Source organism: Petromyzon marinus, chromosome 32 (genome assembly GCF_048934315.1).
Source record: "Petromyzon marinus isolate PM22_M1 ecotype Great Lakes invasive population chromosome 32, UKy_Petmar_22M1.pri1.0, whole genome shotgun sequence".
Lineage (NCBI taxonomy): Eukaryota > Metazoa > Chordata > Hyperoartia > Petromyzontiformes > Petromyzontidae > Petromyzon > Petromyzon marinus.
The window spans coordinates 13,529,521-13,556,735 of record NC_133698.1 but is presented as its reverse complement, the minus strand read 5'-3'; the positions used below and the strand labels follow the sequence as shown (position 1 = coordinate 13,556,735).

The following is a 27,215-nucleotide window of genomic DNA, read 5'->3' as shown; positions in this document are numbered from 1 at the left end:
GTAGCGAGGCGTAGCCACCATCATGGGTGGTGGGTCACAAGGGCTGGGTGCTCAGCTATTCGTTTGGCTTCCGTCCAAACTGCATAGTGCCACCTTGTTAATTAGTAGCCAAGGACCTATCTGGTGTCAAGTTACAGGTTTGGTGGTGTGTCAAGGGAAGCAGCTGACATTTCAGAATCATAATTTAAAACTATATATTTAGGTCTGTGGCGCCAGTGTGTGACGTGAACACATTGAGTGTGGTTGGTGATGAGAATCGGAAAATGTAATTATACTGAAGGAATCCGATGAGCTACAAAGCTATTTTTCTCCAATGTCTAGAAGAGGCGGATCAGAACGTTACAACAATTAACGATGAAAACCCCCAAATAGGAGATACAGAAACACGGCTTACAGTGAACGGGGTGTAATGCTGCCCATGTACGCGGAAGTGTGGCGTGGAATCGCGTGTCTTTTGTAGTATGCAATGGTTCCCGTTTGACGTGCCAGCGTTAGCTTTGTTTGCCTACGAGATCGCACGGCTGCTTTTAGCGTATTTGTGTCGGTCGCATCTGCAAATTTGATAATTCACACAAAAGGTGATATCTTGACGGCGAAATGTGCGCATGGGAACATAAAATCTCTCCTCCCATCATGCCTTGCACGTCAAGTGACGTCACCACACTGCACGTTTCGTTGTTTTCGGCAACCTTGTTAAATTTGTGGCCATATTGGTGGCAGCAGCAGCTGGCCAACGAGCGAAGTCTATAGTGCGGTTTATCTTAGAAATGATCAGCACAGGTACCCCTCGATTTACAAAAGGGATGTATTCTTAAACACTCGTAAATCGAAATGGCCTTTCCCATTTAATACAAAAAAATAGGGATGTGTTTGGGACAGTCATTCCAACTCTACTCCTAACTTAATAACATCCACCTATATCACTTTTCACAATACAGGGAATTCACCGAAATATCTTCATGTTGGAATAACTGGAAATGCGATGTGGATGCGTTATTGTTGCACTGTATGGACACCGTGATGCTGTCACAGATGGATGACGCAGCCACCCTGGTGATTCTTGTTTGACCTCGAGGCCCGTACCGTGTGACATTTCGTTAACGCGGAAATTAGATTTCGTACATCGAAAAGTATGCGTAATGTTTTCAATTGCGTTGACGCGACGTTTTGTTAATGGAACGTTTGTACAGTGAAGAAAAAAGTATTTGATCCCCTGCTAATTTTGTACGTTTGCCCACTGACAAAGAAATGATCAGTCTATAATTTTAATGGTAGGTTTATTTGAACAGTGAGAGACAGAATAACAACAAAAAAATCCAGAAAAACGCATGTCAAAAATGTTATAAATTTATTTGCATTTTAATGGAGAAATAAGTATTTGACCCCTCTGCAAAACATGACGTAGTACTTGGTGGCAAAACCCTTGTTGACAATCACAGAGGACAGACGTTTCTTGTAGTTGGCCACCAGATTTGCACACATCTCAGGAGGGATTTTGTCCCACTCCTCTTTGCAGATCTTCTCCAAGTCATTAAGGTTTCGAGGCTGACGTTTGGCAACTCGAACCTTCAGCTCCCTTCACAGATTTTCTATGGGATTAAGGTCTGGAGACTGGCTAGGCCACTCCAGGACCTTAATGTGCTTCTTCTTGAGCCACTCCTTTGTTGCCTTGGCCGTGTGTTTTGGGTCATTGTCATGCTGGAATACCCATCCACGACCCATTTTCAATGCCCTGGCTGAGGTAAGGAGGTTCTCACCCAAGATTTGACGGTACACGGCCTCGTCCATCGTCCCTTTGATGCGGTGAAGTTGTCCTGTCCCCTTAGCAGAAAACACCCCCAAAGCATAATGTTTCCACCTCCATGTTTGACGGTGGGGATGGTGTTCTTAGGGTCATAGGCAGCATTCCTTCTCCTCCAAACACGGCGAGTTGAGTTGATGCCGAAGAGCTCCATTTTGGTCTCATCTGACCACAGCACTTTCACCCAGTTGTCCTCTGAATCATTCAGATGTTCATTGGCAAACTTCAGACGGGCATGTATATGTGCTTTTTTGAGCAGGGGGACCTTGCGGGTGCTGCAGGATTTCAGTCCTTCACGGCGTAGTGTGCTACCAATTGTTTTCTTGGTGACTATGGTCCCAGCTGCCTTGAGATCATTGACAAGATCCTCCCGTGCAGTTCTGGGGTGATTCCTCACCGTTCTCATGATCATTGCAACTACACGAGGTGAGATTTTGCATGGAGCCCCAGGCCGAGGGAGATTGACAGTTCTTTGGTGTTTCTTCCATTTGTGAATAATCGCACCAACTGTTGTCATCTTCTCACCAAGCTGCTTGGCAATGGTCTTGTAGCCCATTCCAGCCTTGTGTAGGTCTACAATATTGTCCCTGACATCCTTGGAGAGCTCTTGGCCATGGTGGAGAGCTTGGAATCTGATTGATTAATTGCTTCTGTGGACAGGTGTCTTTTATACAGGTAACAAGCTGAGATTAGGAGCACTCCCTTTAAGAGTGTGCTCCTAATCTCAGCTCGTTACCTGTATAAAAGACACCTGGGAGCCAGAAATCTTTCCGATTGAGAGGGGGTCAAATACTTATTTCCCTCAATAAAATGCAAATCAATTTATAACATTTTTGACATGTGTTTTTCTGGATTTTGTTGTTGTTATTCTGTCTCTCACTGTTCAAATAAACCTACCATTAAAATTCTAGACTGATCATTTATTTGTCAGTGGGCAAACGTACAAAATCAGCAGGGGATCAAATACTTTTTACCCTCACTCTAAGTCGAGTGATACCTGTCCAGCATAGCCATTATTGCCTACTGCTGCCATGTGGCTTCGGGGTGTCAGGTGGACAAGCCTTGCCTGATCACTGTGGGAACAGTTTGGTAATTAACACAACCCAATGCTTTCTGCAAATGATGAGAAGCACGTCTGCAAGATGATATCTGTGCGCTTTTTGTGTTAAGGTTATTGCACCTCCGCTTAGCATGGTTGACTAATACGGTGTGAAAAAGGCTCAATATACAGACAATGATTGAATGGCTTATTTGCGGTTTGTGTTTGCGATCATGGACCCAACTTTTTGACGTTCCCTCTCGTAATTCCCTTCCCTTCTTACTCAGCGCACGCCACGTCCGCCTTCCAGCTGAAGCACGCCGAGATCTTCCCAACCAAGTCCTGTCTGCAACTCAAGATCCGTGAGGTCCGGCAGAAGATCATGCAGACGGCAAGCAGTACGGACACGCAGGCCGTGGTGGCGTCCGCCCCAACGATACTTGGAGCCCTGCCAGATGAGCACTCCCAGCATGCATCACAGCCGCCAGTACAGATGGATTTTTTGCCGGAGTCTCCGTGATGGGACCATGCTGCTGCTGTTGTTGCTGCTGTTCTTGTAATGCGAGTGACTGTGTAAGGGTGGTTTCAAATATATTCCCTTTTTTGTGTTTCTTTGTAAAACCAGATATGTTATTTGTATTCACAGAAATATATTTGTTAAGCTGTGATCAAATGGAACTGATGGCAGGGTTGGGGGGGTTGATGCTTTTGATGCTGTGAACTTAATAACAATGGCAAGTTATTTTACACGGCTCGTTGTTTTACATGACTAGTTATTTTACAAATAACTATTTTACAAAAAACTAGACAGTTTTGTGCAGCCTCGTTTCAGTTGTTTTTTTTTTTGTGCCCTGTGTTGTTCGAATAGCTTGTTATTTTTTTGGCTGGGAAATTCCACAGGAATAATTTTTTTTTCAACTGTGAAAACGATGCAAGGCAGGGTTTGACGCAGTTTTAGCTCCTAAACACCCGTGCCAAGTCGCTCACACATTGCCGTATTGACTAGTACTGTGATAGAGGTAGGCAGTATAACGTCGCTTATCCGACTCGCTTGGGACGGAGGTATGGGCAGATATGTGAAAAAGTCAGATATGTGAATGTCTATAGAAAACCACAGTTTACACCATTGTGCACAGGTAGGTCACTGGACAAAAAAGTGCAGCCCAAACTGCTTTAACTGTAGGGAAATTGCTTTTACTGCGCTTTAGAAGTGAGCGAAATTTTGCGAGATGACCTCGCGCAAAAAGAGGTTGGATTTGTGACCATCTATAAAAATTGATACGCCATGCTGCAGTTCGGCACTGGGTTTTGGGCTGTGAATTGGTCCTGGTGGATGATACGTGACGGTTGGATATGCGACATGTACTGTGTGTTATTGGTGGCCGAGGATTTCGTAGACTCGGTCTTTTTCGGGTTGTAGTCGCCTGACACCTAGTCGCCACATAAGAGGGCCTGGATTCTCTAATCTGGAGGGATTCCTCTTGGTGGACTTGGCCTGTGTATCCCAAAAATTTCTTCCCGCAGCGGGGTGGACCCTGTTGTGTCTTGCGTGTAGGGTGCGCCCCGGTTATACCAGTGCAATGGAAAACGTCGTACTCCCTGGTGGACTTAGCTGTGCAATCGGTCACAGCATTACCCAGTGCAATCGGCAAAGAGAGTGAGTGTGTGTGCGTGCTGGCTGGTGGGGACCTGCCTGTACAACCTGTACGATGCTGTACTGTTGTGGTTGGTGGAATCAAGGGCGCAGCAACACTTTGGAAGCTGGCGGTATCTGTCGTGTGTGCGAGTCGACTGAATCTGTGTGAATGTATGTGTGCTGTGAATGTGTGTGCCGACTGAATCACTGTACGGAGTAAATGTCTGTTGTGCTGACTGTGCACTGACCGTACATGTGTGCTGGCTGTGTGTGTTGTGTGAATGTGTGTTGACCACACGTGCGTGCTGACTGAGTTTGTGTTTTCTGTGTGTCTGTGTGTGCTGACCAGGGGCACAATATTTTGCGGGTGTCTTTGCCATATTTAAAAGTTGGGGGTGTCTGGACACCCACGACGCTCAGTGATTGGCATGGGAGTGAATGATTGGCATGGGAGTGAATGCTCTTTGATGGCATTGTGGTGAACAAGGTGGCTGGCGATGGCGGCGTTTGCTCATTCGCGTGCCCGAACTTGTGCCCCGTTCATTGAACCTCCCCCATACACTTCGATGAAAGAACCACAGGACACCCACTCCTTTGTTGGCAGAATGGCCGTGGGAATGGTTCACAAAATCTGCTTTATGATGATGGTGTATGTACGATAGCTATATATGATAATAAAATGGCAAACTTGTATTCTTAAAGATCGTGTTGATGCGGGCAGCATAGAGACGTTAGTTCACAATGTAAACGAATCCCTCCCCCCCAGCTAGCGCTCGCTGAATACATTACTACGCTCTTGTGTGCTTGTGAAGGTATCTTTGAAAGTAATGTACCGCTTAATTCAACATAGTAATAAAGTTATCGAGCTAGTTTCGTCGCGTGCCCGTGTCCGAGTGAAGGAGTACGCAAAGTGGATGTTGTAAATAAAAAAACTAGAGCTGGGATGATTATTCAATTAATTTACCGAACCTTGCAATCGACTACTTTTTCTGTGGTTGATGACTCGGACCCCTTCAAAAAGAAATGGTAGCTGCTCCAAACATCCTGCCTCCCGAAGTTAGGAAACCCCCTCCAGCCAAGCCGAGTGTGACGCGGATGATGATACCACCACCAAGCTCCGCCCGTTGCCTCCCGTCCAGCGCCACATGGAACAGGTGAGACTCCCCCCCCCCCCCCCCCCCAGTGCCGGATTAAGCTAGTGCAGGGCCTGTAGCATATGTTTACAAGAGGCCATAACTACATAAGGGGCCGTCCATAAATGACGTCACGCGATTTTGGACGGTTTTTTTACCCCCCTCGTCACGTCACAAAGTCAGACCCCCCCTCAAATATGACGTCACAAAGCTCTGCCCCCCCCCCCAAAACCATATTTCCATTTTGAAACTAAAACATGCTTCAAATCGCTTTCAACTGTTGTCATTGTAGCGCGTATTTAATGTGGCGCTGCACTGATGTAGGAGAAAACATTAAAACGTCTTTCAGTAGAACGTGTTGTCTATATTTAAAGTTGTGCATTTTGATATGACGTCACATTTTTCAAACCCTCGTCACAATTGTCTGACCCCCCCTAGGTGCGTGACGTAATTTATGGACGACCCCTAAACACATAAAAACATTTTTAAAAAATTACTTGCATAGTAAAGTAATTGTATGTTTTCATTTGCTATACAGCCGGATAATACAACAAATCGCTAACCTTAAACGCCCAGTCCATAAAAGTTGAAGGCAGCATAGTACTATAGTAATAGAGCAAGTGCAGAATGGCTGAACCAGAATTGATGGCTTGAAAGCATTTAGCGCGGGGCCCTTGAAAATGCGGAGCCAGTAGCATTTGCTACTTTTGCTACGAGGATGTCTTGTCAGTTCAGTAATGAGATCACGGGCCAAGTCTGCTTACCTAACTGAACACTCGATAAGATGCCCCTAACTTGCCTACGTTCTCTAATACATGTGTTCCTAGCCACTGCTAACTCAAATGTGTTTTAGTGCCAACGACAACCACCTTACCCATCGTTAACCAAGACCTCGACAATGAACCCCCCCCCCCCCCCTTCTGGGAATGAGCTGTCTCGCCATCCCGGAATCTCAACCCAGATCCGGGAAGACCGCTGGCGAACAGAGTGGTAACAATGCGGACCGGCCAGAATAACAACGCCTCGAGACCCAAACATCGCAACCTCATTGCCTGGGCATTCCACAAATACACGGGTGGAACCATCAACCGCATCACGACATAAACAGGCCGATGCACACATTTCCATGAATGGTAATTTTAAGGCAGACCACAGCGCGACTGGCCATGCAGCCCCTCTCAAAACGATTACCGAGGAGGCTGACCCTCGGCTGCTCGCTCACGTGAGATCCACTGCTCCCCTCTTCCGTGCCCTGGGGAGGGTTACTGCTCACCGACTCCGCCCCCCCCTTCGCTGCGGCCCCTCGGGGCATGATTCGTGGCTGGCGCTTAGCCACCTGGGATCAATTCACACGATCTCTGCGCACACTCACTCACACCCACTCACTCGAAATCCGACGTCGCTCCTCTCCCGTGCCGCGCACCAATCGCGCGCGCGGGACTCGGGGTCGGGGGTCAGAGGGCAGGGTCGTCACTCGCACACGTGCAGCCGATTGGGGGGGGGGTTGTCTCGGAGATTTATTTAAAGGGCTGGATGAACAAACTCACGGGTACGCTGCCCGTTCACCCCACGCACACGCTAAACAAAAGGCCGCACGAATAATCTCGCGTGTACGCCGCCCGTTAGCCTCCCGCACACGTTAAACGAAAGGGCGTATGAGTAATCTCACGTGCCCCTGTACGAGTCCGCCACCGCTCACCACAAGCACACGCTAACCACGAGTTACACGCATGGGCAAGCGCAAACACGTGGGTAAATACACACTCATGCCCAAACACAGGGTACAACGACACAGGGTTTATTGATCCCCAACAGTTTATTCTCAGCGAGTCTGAGGCTAAATTACCCGAGTCAGTTTGAGTCAGCAGGGCAGGTCTAACCTATCTCCCGATGGTCTAAGACCCGATCTGTATTGCCTCTTTCAAATCACTCTCCTAAGACAATCTCACAATGGCCTCAATATCTCACTCTCGGGTACTCACGGTTCGACTCGTACGGAGCTGCTGGGTCGGATCCTCGCTGCACTTTGACTCGTCACACGGACGTTCGAGTGGCTGGGAAGTCGATGGCCCCAAGCCTGGCTTGAGTACAATACGAACTAACTCTCCCTTCCTTCTCTACCCTTTTTATTGTCCTCTACATCAAAGATAAATCGGCGCTGATCCGCTAGCCTCCCGTCCAATCAGGTGGCTCGGATTTCCCGCCACTCTCCCCGGACCGGTGCTCTCTCAGACGTCCGCTTTTCACCCTCTAAACAAGTGCATCTGTCCTACCAATCCGAGGGCCGGCCCTGTTTTTCCCGCCGTTCGTGACTCCGTCCCCCCCTACCTGCCTGCTGACCCGTGTGTGTTGTGGGTGTTTTCTATCCGCGGTGGCTCAGCAGCCCCGTCGTGACCACGTGATTACAACCCAATTCACGGCGCCGCGGTGCACGTTAGCCTCGGGGGGGGGGGGGGGGGGGGGGGGGGTCGCCCAATTCCCTGGTAGCAGGAAACCGTGAAGATTGGTCCCATGAGAGGGCTTCTGGGTGAAAACCTGTCGGCCAGGTGACCTCCCCTCGGGGCTCTATGTGGAGGGGTGTGTGTTCATGTGGGAGCTCTATGTGGGGGTGTGTGTGTGTTCATGTGGGGGCTCTATGTGGGGGTATTCATGTGGGGGCTCTATGTGTGTGTGTGTTCATGTGGGGGGTGGTGAGGGAAGAGCAGCGTCGGCCCCGTCGCTCGGAGGTGGCGGCGTTGCGGCCACGGCGTCGGCAGGACGGCCTCGCTGCTGCGGCACCACACGATGGATGAATCGCAACAAATACGTCTCGAACTGCAGTGGTGGGCCGTGACATGTCCACTTGATGGGGCTGTTGTGAGTGACCTCTGAAAAGATGGTGTTCTAATTAAGAAAAACCTCGTCGTGTTATTGGCCTTCCCGTGAAAGCGATACACAACTCTTTAATCTACCAACGGTGAGGCGTTTATAAACAATACGAAACAAAACAAAGCACTCGTGCTGTTCCCTTGATCCTCAAGCCCACACGGCACAACCTCCTAGAGCCCGTGAGCTGCTCTATCAGCACAGTGCAACCTCGCCTTGTGACGTCGTCTGTGACGTCGTCTGTGACGTCGTCTCTCATTACAGCCACGTGCGCCTTTGTCACGGCCCTGATGGTTCTCGAGCGGCGTGGCTCCAACGCGGAGCTCATCGCCACGAACGAAGGGGAATCTTATATTCTTAGCTCTTTCGGTAAAGTCACGTTGAAGGGAAACAATAAAACAACAAAATAAAACAATAAAAATCCTCACGACGTTTCGATCATAACACAAACGGTCGTCATCAGGTGTGAAGGGGAATCTCTCGCTCGGGGGACGCCTTCACAGACGCCCCGAGGCAGCACACATCAGATTGTTGCAGGGCTTTTAGCAAGTGAACAATTAAAAATGTTATCTTCATTTGAAGCTTTCGTGACTGCAGGTAATCCATACTCTTAGGTTCCTTATACCTACGTGACTTTACCGAAAGAACCAAAGAGTATGTTATCTTCATGAGGCAATTCACCTTGAAAGAATAACATTTTAAAAAAATGTTAAACACAACGAAACAATTTATAGAGAAATATTTTTTTATTTGAAAACTAATTTCTCAGCTCCAGCTGCTCGGTGGGGCGGCGCCCCAACGCCCCCGAGTGGCCACGAACTGCGCCTGCCGAATGTCAAAACTCACAAGGCCTAACTTTAATAGATACTGCAGATGTGTTTGGGTGATTTACCTTCCTTGTGCTTGCACTACTGTCGTGTTGTTGTACTTCACGTTGTTGTAACGTTCTTACCCCGTGCCCCTACTGGACATTTGTGAAAAAGAGCTTTATAGCTCATCGGATTCCTCCTGCAGTGTGAATATTCTGATTCTGCAGTCCAATGATGGCAAATTAAGGCACTGCAGCCATAACAGGGTCGTCCCCCACCTTGCCCCATGATGTCGTCTTGGCTGAGGGAATTCCCCTCCTCCAAGAACTTAAACAAAAATGTTCTGCAAAACTGCAGGCCTGTTCCTGGGGGTCGGAGATTGGATTGCCGTTCTTTCCCTTAAGGATACTGATAAACGTGAGACGCTGCAAGTTATTTTAAAAAAAAATTGAATTAAATAGTGATTTCGGGCTACTGAGACACATTCCATCTCCTCAGCAACCCGCACCCATCACTCACCCTAACAGCGCCATACGGCTCTCCGAATCTCCGAGCGAAGGCTGCGGTAAGCCTCCTCATTCTCCGATGTTGGATGCTGTAGACGGCGGGAGCGGTCCTGTTCTTTTCTCTCAACCAGCCAGAACACCTCCTCCTTCAGCCCAGGGTCTCTGGGGAGGTCTGGACCGCATACCAAATGTAGCCCTTGAAGCTGCATGAGCCACAGTCCTGAACCTCGTGGGGGGGGGGGGGGGGGGGGGACGATGCCAACTCCAGCTGCAAGCGATGTTGAAATTCCTGCTTGCAACTATCCTCAGCGAGCTGAGACCAAGCAAGCCACTGTGGGTTTGAATGGGATCCTATATGGACACCCACCACCGGAGTGGAAGAATGGCAGGCGCATCTTACAGATGGCAAGTCGATGGTCAGTGGGCAGATCAGCTCCACGGTAGGTCCTGGTGTCAAGGACATGGGCCCGGATCTGCTCGTCCGTAATTATATGGTTCAGCAGATGTTCTTGCTTGGACCCGGTGTGCATCCATGATGTTGTGTGGTTGCGCCGATGCCAGAACAGTGTGTTCATAATTACAAGCCCCATGGGCTACACATAAGTCATGACCCACTCGGTCATTAAAGTCACCTAACAGGATGACTCTATCCCGATGGGCATCTGACTCATCGGTGGACATCGGGAGGTGGATATGAAGATGGACAGCAGAGACGCGGTGGACATCGAGAGGTGGATATGAAGGTGGACAGCAGAGACACGGTGGCCACTGGGAGGTGGATATGAAGGTGGACAGCAGAGAGACGGTGGACATCGGGAGGTGGATTTAAAGGTGAACAGCAGAGACACGGTGGACACGGGGAGGTGGATATGAAAGTGGACAGCAGAGACACGGTGGACATCGGGAGGTGGACAGCAGAGAGACGTTGGACAGCAGAGAGACGGTGGACAGCAGAGACACGGTGGACACCGGGAGGTGGACAGCAGAGAGAGACACGGTGGACACCGGGAGGTGGACAAGAGACACGGTGGACACCGGGAGGTGGACAGCAGAGAGAGACACGGTGGACACCGGGAGGTGGACAAGAGACACGGTGGACACCGGGAGGTGGACAGCAGAGAGAGACACGGTGGACACCGGGAGGTGGACAGCAGAGAGAGACACGGTGGACACCGGGAGGTGGACAGCAGAGAGAGACACGGTGGACACCGGGAGGTGGACAGCAGAGAGAGACACGGTGGACACCGGGAGGTGGACAGCAGAGACACGGTGGACACCGGGAGGTGGACAGCAGAGACACGGTGGACACCGGGAGGTGGACAGCAGAGAGAGACACGGTGGACACCGGGAGGTGGACAGCAGAGAGAGACACGGTGGACACCGGGAGGTGGACAAGAGACACGGTGGACACCGGGAGGTGGACAAGAGACACGGTGGACACCGGGAGGTGGACAAGAGACACGGTGGACACCGGGAGGTGGACAAGAGACACGGTGGGCACCGGGAGGTGGACAGCAGAGACACGGTGGACACCGGGAGGTGGACAGCAGAGAGAGAGACACGGTGGACACCGGGAGGTGGACAAGAGACACGGTGGACACCGGGAGGTGGACAAGAGACACGGTGGACACCGGGAGGTAGACAAGAGACACGGTGGGCACCGGGAGGTGGACAGCAGAGAGAGAGACGGTGGACACCGGGAGGTGGACAGCAGAGAGAGACACGGTGGACACCGGGAGGTGGACAAGATACACGGTGGACACCGGGAGGTGGACAAGAGACACGGTGGACACCGGGAGGTGGACAGCAGAGAGAGAGACACGGTGGACACCGGGAGGTGGACAGCAGAGAGAGACACGGTGGACACCGGGAGGTGGACAGCAGAGAGAGACACGGTGGACAGCAGAGAGAGACACGGTGGACACCGGGAGGTGGACAGCAGAGAGAGAGACACGGTGGACACCGGGAGGTGGACAAGAGACACGGTGGACACCGGGAGGTGGACAAGAGACACGGTGGACACCGGATAGCGCCTGGCCGTCCGAGTCGGGCACCGCTAGGGGGGGCGCTGCACCTCGTGAGGCGCCGAGGCCGACCGCTCGAGAGGGTCCCGCTCGCTCGCTCGCGTTCCCCGCGCCGCTCACGGTCGCTTCCTCCGTCACGGGAGATGAGGAGGCGCGACGAGGAGGCGTGACGAGGTGCAAAAGAAGACGGAGGGGCAGGAGGAGAGACGCGCGCGCACACACGCACACCAGGAGACCGCGAGAAGATCGTCAGGATATCCATGAGCCCCGAGGTCGCATGAGTGAGGCGACGCGGCCGCCCATGAGCCTCGCCTCGGACCCGGGCGGCGCCAGGTGAGGGTGGGGGGTTGGGCCTGTAAACTCTGCCCCCTCTCTACGTCCGTCCGTCCGTCCCTTGTTTCCTCTCTGCCTCTCAACTCCTGGCATGTTTGTTCGCTTGTTCCGTCTCGGCGTTGTTCGCCTCCCCTGAATACAAGAGAGAGAGAGAGCAAAGGAGGAAGAGAGCCGTGGTGGGAGTTCGAAGAGTAGACGTGGAGACGGAGCGGGCCTAGCGGAGGCCTCGCCTGAGTGAGGGGCGAAATCTCAACAACAGAAACAAGAGATAAATCTAAGAAACTGGTCTAAAGATAAACTTAAGAGATTATGAGAGATACGCAGGGAATAATAGAAACATAGTGGGATGCAAGGACGCGGAGAGCGAGACGGTGAGCTGGAGGGATAAACAGTGGCAGTAGGACGAGGACAGACGAACAAGGGACAGATATAGCAACTTAGAGACAGAGACATTGAACTCTAGATACACAGAGACAGATTAATAAATGCACAGAGACACAGATTAATAGATACACAGAGAGACAGATTAATAAATACACAGTAACACACAGATTAATAGATACACAGAGAGACACACAGATTAATAAATACACAGTAACACAGAGATTAATAAATACACAGTAACACACAGAGATTAATAAATACACAGTAACACACAGAGATTAATAAATACACAGTGACACACAGAGATGAATAGATACACAGTGAGACACACAGATTAATAGATACACAGAGACACAGATTAATAGATACACAGAGAGACACATGAATAAATACACAGTAACACAGATTAATAAATACACAGTGAGACACAGATTAATAGATACACAGAGACACACAGAGATGAATAAATACACAGTGAGACGCAGATTAATAAATACACAGTGACACACGGAGATTAATAGATACACAGAGAGACACAGATTAATAAATACACAGTGACACAGAGATTAATAGATACACAGAGAGACGCAGATTAATAAATACACAGTGACACACAGATTAATAGATACACAGTGAGACAGATTAATAGATACACAGAGACACACAAAGATGAATAGATACACAGAGAGACAGAGATGAATAAATACACAGTGACACAGAGATTAATACATACACAGTGAGACAGAGATGAATAGATACACAGTGAGACAGATTAATAGATACACAGAGAGACACAGAGATGAATAAATACACAGTGACACACAGAGATGAATAGATACACAGAGAGACACAGAGATGAATAAATACACAGTGACACAGAGAGATTGATAAATACACAGTGAGACACAGATTAATAGATACACAGTGAGAGAGAGAAAGAGATGAATAGATACACAGTGAGACAGATTAATAGATACACAGAGACACACAGAGATGAATAGATACACAGAGACACAGATTAATAAATACACAGTGAGACACAGATGAATAAATACACAGTGAGACAGAGATGAATAGATACACAGTGAGATACAGAGATTAATAAATACACAGTGACACACAGATGAATAAATACACAGTGAGACACAGAGATGAATAGATACACAGTGAGACAGATTAATAGATACACAAAGACACACAGAGATGAATAGATACACAGAGACACAGATATTAATAAATACACAGTGACACACAGAGATAAATAGATACACAGTGAGACAGATGAATAGATACACAGAGACACACAGAGATGAATAGATGCACAGAGACACACAGAGATTAATAAATACACAGTGAGACACAGATTAATAGATACACAGTGAGACAGATTAATAGATACACAGCGAGACAGAGACAGATGAATAGATACACAGAGACACAGATTAATAAATACACTGACACACAGAGATGAAGAGATACACAGTGAGACAGATGAATAGATACACAGAGACACACAGAGATGAATAGATACACAGAGACACACAGAGATTAATAAATACACAGTGAGACAGATTAATAGATACACAGTGAGACAGAGACAGATGAATAGATACACAGAGACACAGATTAATAAATACACAGTGACACACAGAGATTGATAAATACACAGTGAAACACAGAGATTAATAGATACACAGTGAGACAGAGATTAATATATACACAGAGATACACAGAGATTAATAAATACACAAAGACACACAGATTAATAGATGCACAGTGACACACAGAGATGAATAGATACACAGTGAGACACAGATTAATAGATACACAGTGACACAGAGAGACAGAGATGAATAGATACACAGTGAGACAAAGATTAATAAATACATAGAGATAAATAGATACACAGACACAGAGATTAATGTAAACACAGAGAGACAGAGATGAATAGATACACAGAGACACAGATTAGTAAATACACAGAGAGACACAGAGATAAATAGATACACAGAGACACAGAGATTAATAGATACACAGTGAGACAGAGAGACATAAATCGATACACAGAGACACAGAGATTAATAAATACACAGTGAGACAAATTAATAGATACACAGAGACACAGAGCTTAATAGAGACACAGAGAGACACAGAGATGAATAGATACACAGAGACACAGATTAATAAATACACAGAGAGACACAAAGATAAATAGATACACAGAGACACCGAGATTAATAGATACACAGTGAGACAAATTAATAGATACACAGAGACACAGAGCTTAATAGAGACACAGAGAGACACAGAGATGAATAGATACACAGAGACACAGATTAATAAATACACAGAGAGACACAAAGATAAATAGATACACAGAGACACCGAGATTAATAGATACACAGTGAGACAGAGAGACAGATAAATCGATACACAGAGACACACAGAGATTCATAAATACACAGTGAGACACAGAGATTCATAGATACACAGTGAGACAGATTAATAGATACACAGAGACACACAGAGCTTAATAGATACACAAGAGAGACACAGAGATTAATAGATACACAGAGACACAGATGAATAAATACACAGAGAGACAGAGATGAATAGATACGCAGTGAGACAAACATTAATAGATACACAGAGACACACAGATTAATAAATACACAGTGAGACACAGATTAATAGATACACAGTGAGACACAGATTAATAGATACACAGTGAGACACAGATTAATAGATACACAATGAGACAGAGACAGATGAATAGATACACAGAGACACACAGATTAATAGATACACAGAGACACAGAGATTAATACATACACAGTGAGACACAGAGATGAATAGATACACAGTGAGACACAGAGATTAATAGATACACAGTGAGACACAGATTAATAAATACACAGACATAGAGATGAATAGATACACAGAGACACAGATATGAATAGAAACACAGTGAGACAGAGACACAGAGATGAATAGAAACACAGTGAGACAGAGACACAGAGATTAATAAATACACAGACACAGAGATGAATAGATGCACAGAGACACAGAGATTAATAGAAACACAGTGAGACAGAGACACGAAGCGATGAATAAACAGGGACATTTGTACGGAAAGATAAACAGTGGTGGATATCGTGAGAAACATGGACACGTTGAACTACAGAGATAGATACAGCTAGTGAAGTACACTAAATCTCAACCATACACCTCACCCCACACCCCCTCACCCACACCCCCTCACCCCACACACCCACACCCCTTACCTCACACACCTCACGCCCTCACCCCACACGCCCTCACCCCACACGCCCTCACCCCACACGCCCCTCACACCCTCAACCCACACGCCCTCACCCCACACACCCTCACCCCTCACACGCCTCACCCCACACACGCCTCACCCCACACACGCCTCACCCCACACACGCCTCACCCCACACACGCACATCACCCCACACACTCCACAAGGCCTCTTTATAGGCGGTAGGAGTGCTCATTGCATGACGATGGACCCAAAAGTGCTTGTCTCAGAGCTGGGACCCCGCCAAATGAAGGTGAAGAACCAAACTTAACATGATGGATTTTGGCGTTCAGTCATTGGCGACCACGCCGAGGCCAATCGGCACGCCAGACTTGAGAACCCGGCGTATTCACGGCTGCTTGGCCAGATTGGAATCCCGGGGTCTTGGCGGTGCCGGCTGAATGCTTCGACCCGGACATCTCGATCGTAGTTTTTCGTCGTGGTTACGACGAGGTGCGTGGTCGTCGTTCTTCTTCCGTCGGCGCTGATCCCATGAACCTGCGTTGTTGTTTTGCCTGCAGGCCAGAAGGCCCTCCGGTGGAAGGGAGATCAGGGGCCTGTGTCAGCGTGGAGAGGTCCTATTCTTTCGATGTGGACGCCACAGGTTTGTGCAATCGCGAGCCGTTCACCAGACTTTAATTAGCCGTATGTTGTTGGCGTGTGTGTTCATGCAAATAGAACATTTCTTCTGATAATGTCTGCAATGACTGTGTTGGCACTTGAGGGCTCTGAGGTGACAGTAGATGATAGTACAGCAATGAGTGCGGCCCACTGATATATTTGGTGAACTCACTGGATTGAGTCTCATCTGTGTTATTGAATCTTAACTGTGCTCAGATTGGAGTGATATTTCCTCCTATGCAGCTATTTTCTTTGGGCACTCCAGTTTCTTCCCGCAATGCCAAACACACATCAATGGAATTGGCCACACGCGTGACTCGAATAGAAAATCAATAACCATTTCCTAGGTAAATAATTATCATTATATAATGTGTATATTCAAATATGTACTTGACTAACCTTAAGTGCCTCACACCCTGCAATGCCTTGCAACTGCCGCCACTGCTGACGGTCTTGGCCTGTGGTTGTCTTTATGACAGAGCTGTTTAGCTCAGTGGGCTGATATAAAGTCTGAGTCTGAGTGGGATAACTGTGTTCAACTCCAGACACACACTGGGTCACCTGACGTGTGCGAGGTGCGTTCCACATGTCAAACGATTAGTTTCACCTGAGTAAATAATTGGTATGATTTTTTTAAGCGTAACACAACTCGCAACTTGCTCAAAAATCCTAATTTTAAACATTTTACATTGCTTGCATTGAACGGTAACTATAATATCTACTGTAATTTAATACGCATGCAGGCCGTGTATGCAATGAGGGTTGGTATTAAACGATGGTGCAGTCGTGCGTACAATGAATGTTAGCGAGAGGGGAGCTGGGAATACAGTAAAGGCACTTGCAGATTGCACATGTGCAGACTCCTTTTTATCAATCCACTGCTGGATGAAAGCCTCCCCGCTCCGCTCGGTTGATGGGAATTTATTTTACCGGGTTTCACGCTGAGTCAGTGCTGGTTGGTGAAGGCAGGGAGCATAGAAGCACGGTACAACGATGGCTTGTGCTGCACTTCCATCTAGTGCCTCCCCACGACGTAGTCCTGAATGCAATTCTAATTTCCGTGTTCTATGTACGTGTGTAATGATTTTTATTTGGTATGTAATATAATATACCCATTCTTAGCGCGATAAAATGTTCAGTTTTTTTGTGGCTTCGATTAATATCTTATCATGCTCAAGATCCACGCGTGGAATCGCCGATGTACGAATCAAATTGTTTTTCGATACGTACGCGATCGATTCGCAGGGCAACTGCAGCCACTAAGAGGTCACTCGTCACCACAATATATTTAATATAAAAAAATGATTTTTTCAATCTACTTGGCCACTCTTTATTGTGACGATGTATTGCGTTGCTGGAGTGGGGAATTACTGCTCCCCCAGTGTAACGTATAGTTCTGGCATATGTGCTCCCCGCAGTTACACGTCAAATGAAGCATTAGTTGAATGAGTTACCAGAAGTTCTACACATTGTAGTTAGCCTATGACAAAATCACCTGGAAAGTGCCGGATCTCGGAAGCTAAGCAAGGTTTGAGCCTGGATAGCGCTGGGATGGGTGACCATGCGTGCCAGGTTGTCAGTGGTTGCTGTGGGGCTCTGCTACTTGGTGGGCGGCAAAGGGCAATGCAGAAACATACATTATTCTGTAAAATTAAACCAATTATTTTGTGATGCTACCTTGGCAGTGGTGCACAAGCACAAATAACAAAAAACTCAACACATTTGTCAAATTTGTGGCATTTCTTCATTGCACGTTTTCCTTATTCCCCCCCACCCCACATTGTCCTATATTTTTCCTTTTAACGGCATCATTGACCGATGTGTTGAGTCTACTGTTCTGTGGTTCTATGCTCCTGCACCAGTATTTCCTACCACCTTCAACAACCCACATTGGTCAGCCTGGTGAAGTACAGTCAAATAACCCCCCCCCCCCACGTGTCGCACGGCATGGGACCGGGGAGGAGGAGGAAGCCATTATCCAGCAGCGGATTGACAAAGGGGTGTACATATGCCTTGCAACACTGCAACGACAACATAACCAAGCCTTGTAGAAAGCTCGAGTGCCCTGGCCGCTGTTTCATTTTCTGGGCCTGCCCACACTTGTGTCTGTTTGTGGGGAACAGGCCGTCTTTTCTTCGGCTGTGTGTTGAACACTGTGTTTGCACTCCGCACTCTATTACATCCTTCTCTCTTGCCTCTGCTGTCGTCGTCGTCGCTGCTGCTGATGCTGCTGCTGCATAGACACCATGGGAAGGCTTTCCATTGTCATGACAGCTCCACATGTGCAGAGCTATGGTAAGAATTGTCACGTTATTCTGTTTTGCCGTCGTTCAGCGAATATTATTATGCAGATGAAGTTCAGATTATTTTTCACATTTTTTTTCTTTCGGGGTGCTGCCACAGTGGTGTGATAGTTAGCACACGGGACTTGCAATCCAGGTCGCCGGTTCGATTCAATCTCCCGACGCGGGCATTTGAAATGGTGGGACACGTTTAAAAAAAATCCTCTGCCACCACCTCTGTCCCCTCGGCAGCATAAGTGGGGTCACCGCAGTTAGTCGACCGCTGGGTTGCATGTGGTGGGGTAACGTGTGGGGGAATCTCACCTCTTTCAAGATGCCTGGTCAGTGTGAAGGAGATTTGCTAAATACCCTCTATACAGGGGGCTTTCCAGAGCCCCCTCTCGTGGAGGACATTCTATCAGCAGTAGTTTGAGCAAGCAATTACAGGGCTGCACCTTTACCACCTTATTTATTTGGGGAACACCCCGCTCGCTTAGCTTCCGAGAAGTGAATGCGCCAAATCTCACCGGTCTTCGGAAGCTAAGCCGACTTGAGCCTGATTAATTTTTTGCATGAGCGATCACGGTGCACAAAAAGATGTTGTAAGCTGTTTTGGGGCTACTTTGTTTACAGGAAGACTTGCAGCGAAATGCATTGTTGTGCTTTACTATGCGCCCAACGTTTATGCATCATTCCTCTACCAATCCACCTTGACACGAGGTATGGTCAGATAACCCCTGCGACCCGTATTGTTTTCGGGAGGCTGTCATTCGGCGTCTGATTGACAAATAGGGCTGTATGTATACATGGCATAGAAATTACTCTGAAATCTTCATAGCAGGTGAGATGTAACCTAAGATTTACACCACAGGGCGTTTAATCTAAAGGTACGATGAATTTGAACTCTTCTCTAAGGTTCAAGCACCAACTGCATTCATCGGCTTGTCTTCATGGAGATGTTGTGCATGCGCGCGTGTGGGGAACAGAAGCACAGTGGGTGGGCGCCGTGCACAACGAACCCCGACGACCCCAGTTGGATTCCCGTCCGCGGCTAACGCCGGTTCTGAATATACGAACCAGTCCTGAGTCGAACCGGGCCTTGAGCGAGTACCTGGTTGCACTGTGTAAACGTCGGCACTGGGGGAGTCAAACGCGGCCTGGCTTGGTGCTAGCCACACCGCCCACTCGCGCACCGTGGCGGCCTTCGTATCGGTGCTCGCTAACAGCACGTGCCTCAGAAGCCTGCTAAAGAGCTGTACGTGGGCTGGGGGCATCTCTTGTCTTTGCGTGCGTGTGTGCATACAGGAATGGTCCAGAGATGCGTGATTGTGCAAAAAGACGAGTTTGGCTTTGGGTTGACTGTCAGCGGAGACAACCCCGTGTTTGTGCAGTCTGTGCGGAAAGGTAACTTGTGCAGCGTATGTTAAATATGAGACGAGAGCCTTTGTGTGCCCTGTGCAGCAGCCAATCGGCGCAGAGTTTGATGTAGGAGCTGGGTAAACTGTGTAGATGTTTATTTAAAAGTCGGTTTTTATTAACACATTGAAACCTGGGAAACACAAATCAGCAAATAGGACGTATTTGCAAATCTGCAAACGCATTTGGCACTAACGGCTTTCTGTCCCCTCTGTACCGTGAATTAAATGCTCGTGAATACGCACGCACGTTGGAAAGCGGTAAATAATCCCGCATGTGTGCGTGATGGTTTTATCTTACATGCTTGGTGATTATGCGTGCTTAATGTCTTAAAAAGATTAAATGTGACCTGCAGTAAGTGGCGACAAGAGTTATCGTACTGTACGTCGCATATCCCGACTCGCTGGGGACCAAGGGGGGGATTTGTGAAAATGTTAGATGTGTGACAATCTTTTCGAAAATGATGGTTACACCACCACGGACAAAGAAGGTCACTGGCCACAAATAAAGCCCCAACTTCTTTGGCTGTAGGGAGAAGGCGTGTTATTGTGCTTTGCACGCAAGTTCACGCGAGATTAAGAACGCCTGACTGTTCGTGAAAGTGGTCGGATTTGTGAACGTCTATAAAAATACGACCGTTCACACCACTGTGCTCACATACGGCGCTGGGTTTGGGCAGTTTATTGATCAGGGTGTATATGTGACGGTTGGATTTGCGATGTTGTGATGTGTGGTGTGTGTGTGTGTTTCCCTTTGTGATGAATTGCTCTTCGGGCAGCGTAGTCACTTGTGCGATTTCTCTTGCAGATGGCGCGGCCATGCGTGCTGGAGTACAGCAGGGAGACCGCATCATTAAGGTGCCTCGACGGAGGAGCTTGGCATGAGCAGTTTTTGTTGGGTCAGGGCCGGTGTTAATTCAGCCAGCTTATGCGTGAATATCCCCCCCCCTCCCTTTCGGATGGGACTTGGCAGCTCAAATGCGAACGTGCGGAAGTGGGGCTGTTCTCCCAACGACTCTGGCACACATGTGGCTGTGGTAAAACACAGACCATGGGACATCTCTTGGGTCTGCCAAATGTTGAATTCAGTAACTCCGTAAGAATTACATATACGATTACACACGTAGCCAATCTCTATTCATGGGGTTTCCTCTCTGCGCTGGAGTCTCAGGACGTTACGAAATTATCGTAGTCTGGGTCATTATGCGGACTTGATACTTGAGCCTCGAGTCATGGTTTAGTCTTTGGTGGGATAGAGTGTTTCCCCCTCGTGTTGGTTTCCTCTCGGTACTCCGGTTTCATCCCACATGTAAACACTTATTATTCGGCCGATTACAACGTAGTGTATAGAAGACTGCAGAGCTTGAGCTCACCACCTGGCTGCTGCTGCCTTCCCTGCTTGTCTGTGGTTCCTCGCACCTCCTGAGTCGTCTCTCTTCGAGAGTAAGTGCATACCGTGTAGTGCGTTACAAGTTGAAATTATTACTATTGGTCGTCAGGGTTGATGATTTTATTCTATTGAGAAAAAAAAATGCTGACGAATACTGCCGTCACTAACATCGTCAATGATATTACCGCTCCCCAGAGCAAAGGAGTTGGCCATACATCCCATAGAGCTCGGGCAATTGTTGGTGCCGCCGGTTCTGGCTGCCTTTCCACTTCTCTGTGGTTTACCCCCTGTGCCTTTGCACGAAAACTGCGCCACGTTATGAATTCGTTTTGAGATGGAATTTGCATGACTTTCGTTTTGAGATGGAATTTGCATGATAAATATAAAGGGAGGAAGTGCTGCCACCAGTGTGGGAGTTGCCGACAGTGGCTAGAGAGCTGCTGCCATTGGCCGAAGGAACGAGAAGGCAGGGCAAGATGTGACGACGAGACAGAGGATTCTGACAGTAGCGTGTATCCACAGTTGGAGGGATCGCTACGGGAGAGGGAAGCACTGACAGTTAAACAAACGAGGGTGTTGTAGCCCCTAGCGTGAGAGTGGTTGGCTTGAAGAGAATGCATTTCTTGGCATCATCCAAGCATGGTGATGCTGGTGCCTTACAGTAGTTATAACAATAGTCAGCTCTCTTCAAGGTGACGTGGATAGTGCTTAGGTCAGCTATTTTCATCTGCGTCACGTAGGACATGGAGATCTTTAACTTAAGTTTAATCGGCATTCTCTGCGGCCCGGTTAGGACATAAGCGTGTATGCTCTTACACCTATGATCACTATCTTAATATGAATCAGCGCTATCTATGTTAGGTGAGCCACATGAGGTACACAAAGAGAAAGAACCCCCCGTATAGTATAGCCTTTATAAACTTTTGGGGCAAGTGCTGTTAGCGACCACCTATGAAGGTCAGCACGGCACACACAAGAGTGGATGGCCAGCATCACGCCCGGCCACCTTTGTCTCCCAAGTGGTGATGTTTACACATTGCACTTGGTACTCATTTGAGGCTGTTTGGACCTTGGCGAGGCCCAGTTCTTGTTGAGATAATTGTCACTGGTGTTGACCGTGAGCGGGCAATCGAGCTCGGCTCTCTGGCTTCGTAGTGCAGCATGCTTCCCGCCCCACTTCTATGACCCACGGGTACACACACATTTACAAACAGAGTCAGAATATTATTTACATGAACAAGCTCTAGATCCCTGCATAGCCTACATCGACTGTCGGGGCATTTGCTATTAGCGAGCACCTATCATCAAGTGGGGACACACAGACACAAGATCTCTTTGTTAATTGATAAGCACTATCTATCTACGTCACTTGGGACAGGCACACGCGCTCGTACATCTACACATAAGGTCTTTATCTTAATCTGGAATAAGTTCCGCATTGTGGGACAAGCGTGCACTCTTACACATTCAACATCGCTAGCTTAATTTGAATCCCTGTTCTCTATGCCACGTGGGACACGCTCTCATACATCCCACAAATAATTTTCCAATCTTAACTTGAGTCGATGCTTTACCTACGTTACGTGAACTGTGTTCAGCAAGCATCAGGCATGCGTGGCGTGTAACAACCTAATTGGTGTTTCAATGGAAAAGATTGTAAACATGGGAGGGTGCTCTATGGTCGTTCGCAAAGACTGGAGTGCAGTAAGCAGTCGGAGGTATTATTATTGGTGTCTTTCGGTACAGTCACGTAGATAGGTTCAAACTAATCTCCATGTATATAAAAGGCAAAGTTGTGAATATGTGTGTCTGTTCAAAATGTTTAGTGTACTTCCTGACATGCAACAAACTTTTAATTTGCCATGTGGGTACTTTCCAGACTGTACACCATGCAAAAATTATAAAAATACACATTTGTTTTTTTTTAGGGGGGGGGGGAGCTCAATAATGCATATTTTTTTTGCACGGCAAGTGAGCTGTGATGTCAAATCTGTCATGTGACCCACGCATGTGGAAGCGTAACGCATTGTAGTGTAGCGGTTAACGCGCCTCGTTACGAACCCGGCGACCCGAGTTCGATTCCCTCTCACGGCCACCACCGGTGACGATTATTTTTACCGGTCCTGGGCCTCCCCTAGGTCGACTCAGCATCAAACGAGTAATTGCTCTGCTGTGTAAACATCGCCACTGGGGAGACAATGGCGGCTGGCTTGGTGAATCCAAGTCCCAGGCGAAGCCGGGTAGTACAGCTCGTTAAAAATACAATAAAGAAAAAACTACGACATTTCGATCACAACACAAGCGATCGTCATCAGGAGGAAACCAAGATGATGATGATCACTTGTGTTGTGATCGAAACGTCGTAGGTTTTTGTTTATTTTGTATTGATTTTAACCTATCTACGTGACTTTACTGAAAGACTCAGATAATTTGAATTCCTGCAGTCACTAAAGCTTTAAGTTAAGAAGTAGGAGGTATTGCCTGCAGAAATCCTGATTATTTTTTGGTGAATTTTACCTTAAAATCTTCATTCATTTGAATGTGATCCTAGCAGGTTTAGCATGCCATCCAATTATCGATTCCCAATGGCGGTAATGCCATATTTGGAGTTGGAAATATATATTTTTTGGGGGAATTTCCAAAGCTTGGCATGTGGTGGCGATCTTTAGGATTGCTAATGGGATTCCATTAATTTTAATGGAGATGCAAGAATGATCAGTTCAAATGAACGTGTATTTTTGGAGCATTTCCTTAGATTGGCAGTACTATCACTGTATTCTCTAGATTATTATAAGACATTTTGGAAGGTAAGATGCACCCCAAAGTTTTGTGCAATGTCAAAAGGCTTATACAAATATGGTCAAACACACACACGTAGTGGACTACAAGATGCATCCTTAATTTTTTGCTGCAAATTAAAGGGGAATACGGTAAGATGAAAGAGACATTTCAATTTCTCCATTGTGCACAGAATCTATGTAACAAGGCCGATTCCTGCATTTCAAATCAGATGGAATGGGATTCCTGTTGGCAATAATTGGAAGCATCTGCGTAGGAAATATCATCGCTTCTGACTGTCGGTGATGCGATACGATTAGGACTTGGATTCGGTTTCAAGAATCACGTCAAGTTTTCTGACTCGGGATCGTGAGAATTGCTCGGCACTAGCAGCTGTTGCCATTTGCTGTGGCTGTGCGTGTGTGCGTACAGCTCCTTTGTCAACCTGCTGCTGGAGCTGGGGCCCACAATGTAGTTTAAAGTCGCACTCGTAACCGTTTTAACGCCAAGATTATCTTCTGTAGGTCAATGGGACACTGGTTACCCAGTCGAATCATCTTGAAGTTGTCAAGCTCATCAAGTGTAAGTACAATATTTATTGCTATGCGGGAGTCGAAAGGTTTTTGGTTCACATCGACGTAAACGCCGTGTGAGGTACTCCCACCTCTTCCAAAGTGTCTGGCCAACGTGAAAGAGTAGGCCAAGATACCCCCTAGAGGGGCTTATCTAGAGCCTCTAGCGGAGGCCCTCGTGCTGCTCATGGCGCAAGCAATACATCGCCAGGCCCTTTATCACCTCGACCGTGGAAATCGTGCGTCGGAGACCACGTCCAAAACTGCCGCCTTCCTCGTGTCCTCAGCGGGTTCGTACGTGGCGCTAACGTTACTGGGCCGGCCCCCCGGCTGCCCCGAGCCCCCGCCATCGCTCGCCGACGCGCGCCACGACAGCCTGCTGTCCCTGGTAGGCTCGCCGGGCCTCTCGCCCGACCACAACTCCTCCCTGCTCGCCGGCTCCAGGGACAGCAGCAGCTCGTCCCCCGGAACAAACGTAAGCGGTATCCGCCTTCGCCCCCCGGCTGTGGCGCAGTTTTTTTTCCGTATGTATGTGTGTTGAACTTCTTTTGCACCGTACGTAGCCAGCCGTGCTAATCGGAGGTGCGGGGGAAGGACAATGAACTGAACACGAGAAGCAGTTCTCAAGAAATTAGTTTGTTGCGGAAGAGGTTTGCGATTCGAGCCCAGAGGGCCACCCTTTTAAATACTCTGAGTGTCATTTTTCCGTCAAGTACATGGCACGGTGCATTGTGCGAACGTTCCTTTGGCTGTCTTGAGCTCGTTTGTCATGAATGCGCTTGCCGTATGAGGCATTAGCAGTCTGTCGTGGCGTGTAAATTAGACCCGGGACGATTGGTTGGTCAAGTCGATTAATCGACAAGAACTTACACTGGACTGCTTGTGTTGTCAATTACTCGGGGACTCTTTTTTAAAAAACCCATGGCTGCCTCCACATCCTGCTTCATGAAGGTAGGAAACCCCCTGCGAGCCACGTCCGGTATGCGTGACACGCGGCCGATGATGAAGCCGGTAGTGTCACCAAGCACTGCCCGTCACCTCCCGTCCAGCGGCAAGACATGGTGGGAATGGAAACCGGCCTTTTTTTTTCTCACAACTATTCTCGCATTATCCGGTCAGTCGAGTAATCGAATCGATAATTGTCGATAGAGCAGTCAATTACTTAGATAATCGGATATCTCAGCTCCAGTGTACACGGCCAGCAGTCCGCTGATGGATGAGGGTCCCCTCGTGCCGTGCGAGCCGTAGGGGTTGTCCATTAACGTACTTCACCATGATGGTGAGTACGCGTTGGCGAAGTCGGGGAGTGAAACTTACGAGCATAGATGCACAGTACAGCAATGGCTTTCTGCTGACGGGTATAAAAGAACAGATCTGTATGTATGTTCTCTAACATATCCTTTGGCCTGCACTGAACCTAACTGTAGTCACTTTGTATGTTCAGCTTGGCTGTGCATATCAGACTTATGAATAGAGCCCTTTGTAGGATTGCAACCTTTCAGCGACTTAAAATAGGAATCTTTCATACAGAGGGGAGGGATGTGATGGAGCCGCGTTATGTTGTGGCTTGCTGTGCGTGTGCCTTGTGTGTGGAATATGTAATATCAGGGCGTGGTGTTAACAGCCTGTGACCAAATCACTCGGAATACGTCCAATCTCACCTGATCTCGGATTAAGCCTGTGCAGCGCTTTTGATGGGTAGTGACCATCATGAACCCAAGTTGCCAACGGCTGCAGTAGCTGGGGCAGCTGAGGGCAGTGCAGTGATACTCTATTGTTGTACTGTGTGCTCTATGCTCTAGACTGATCCCTGACATCCCCTCGAGTTGTTGGGCCTTAAATGCTTATCTGGTGTGGTGTGAAGACATCAGCACTGGGGAGACAAAGGTGGCTGGGCCGTGGTGGTGGTGGTGGTGGTGGTGGTCGCCACACTTCTCCACCCCGCTCGTGCACCGTGCCAGCCTTAATACGTGCTCGCTAACAGCACTGTCCCCAAAAGTGTGTATAGGCTATGTCGGGGAAATGTGTCTCTTTGCCTTTGCCCTGACACGCAGACTGAACAGTGTTGGGGGCTATAGTTAGTTAATTTTATCCAACTAATTGATGACTCAACAAATGATCGGTTCTGTTGCTCAACTAATCGCATGACGCGAAAATAGTATAGGGGGGGGAAAAGGATCGCCCTTTTACTGCGTGTGGTGCTGAACGGGGGAGGTGTTTGGGCAGGATTTGCTGACATTGGCATCATCGGGCGCATCACGCTAAGCGTGGTTTGGCAGGGGGTTTCTCGCCTTCAGACGGCAGG

The 27,215-nt window shown here is 48.0% G+C and overlaps 2 protein-coding genes across 4 annotated transcripts in view; both read left to right on the top strand.

The window, feature by feature from the left end:
• Positions 1-5,349, top strand: part of CIC (capicua transcriptional repressor) — a 29,167-nt gene extending 23,818 nt beyond the window's left edge. Inside the window, exon 13 of the mRNA XM_032964693.2 lies at positions 3,128-5,349. Within this exon, the coding sequence (XP_032820584.2) occupies positions 3,128-3,360 (233 nt within the window). The 3' untranslated portion in view covers positions 3,361-5,349. The remainder of the gene's footprint in view (positions 1-3,127) is intronic.
• A 6,523-nt stretch (positions 5,350-11,872) lies between these two features.
• The window catches only part of LOC116948208 (rho guanine nucleotide exchange factor 12-like), a 51,957-nt gene continuing 36,614 nt past the window's right edge, over positions 11,873-27,215 (top strand). The window contains exons 1-7 of one of the 3 annotated variants that reach the window (XM_032964688.2): positions 11,873-12,146; positions 16,374-16,456; positions 18,715-18,768; positions 20,061-20,159; positions 20,979-21,028; positions 24,863-24,920; positions 25,198-25,385. In XM_032964688.2, coding sequence (XP_032820579.1) covers positions 12,091-12,146; positions 16,374-16,456; positions 18,715-18,768; positions 20,061-20,159; positions 20,979-21,028; positions 24,863-24,920; positions 25,198-25,385 — 588 coding nt within the window. In that variant the 5' untranslated portion in view covers positions 11,873-12,090. The remainder of the gene's footprint in view (positions 12,147-16,373; positions 16,457-18,714; positions 18,769-20,060; positions 20,160-20,978; positions 21,029-24,862; positions 24,921-25,197; positions 25,386-27,215) is intronic. The other 2 variants (XM_032964687.2, XM_032964689.2) reach the window with 2 other exon arrangements.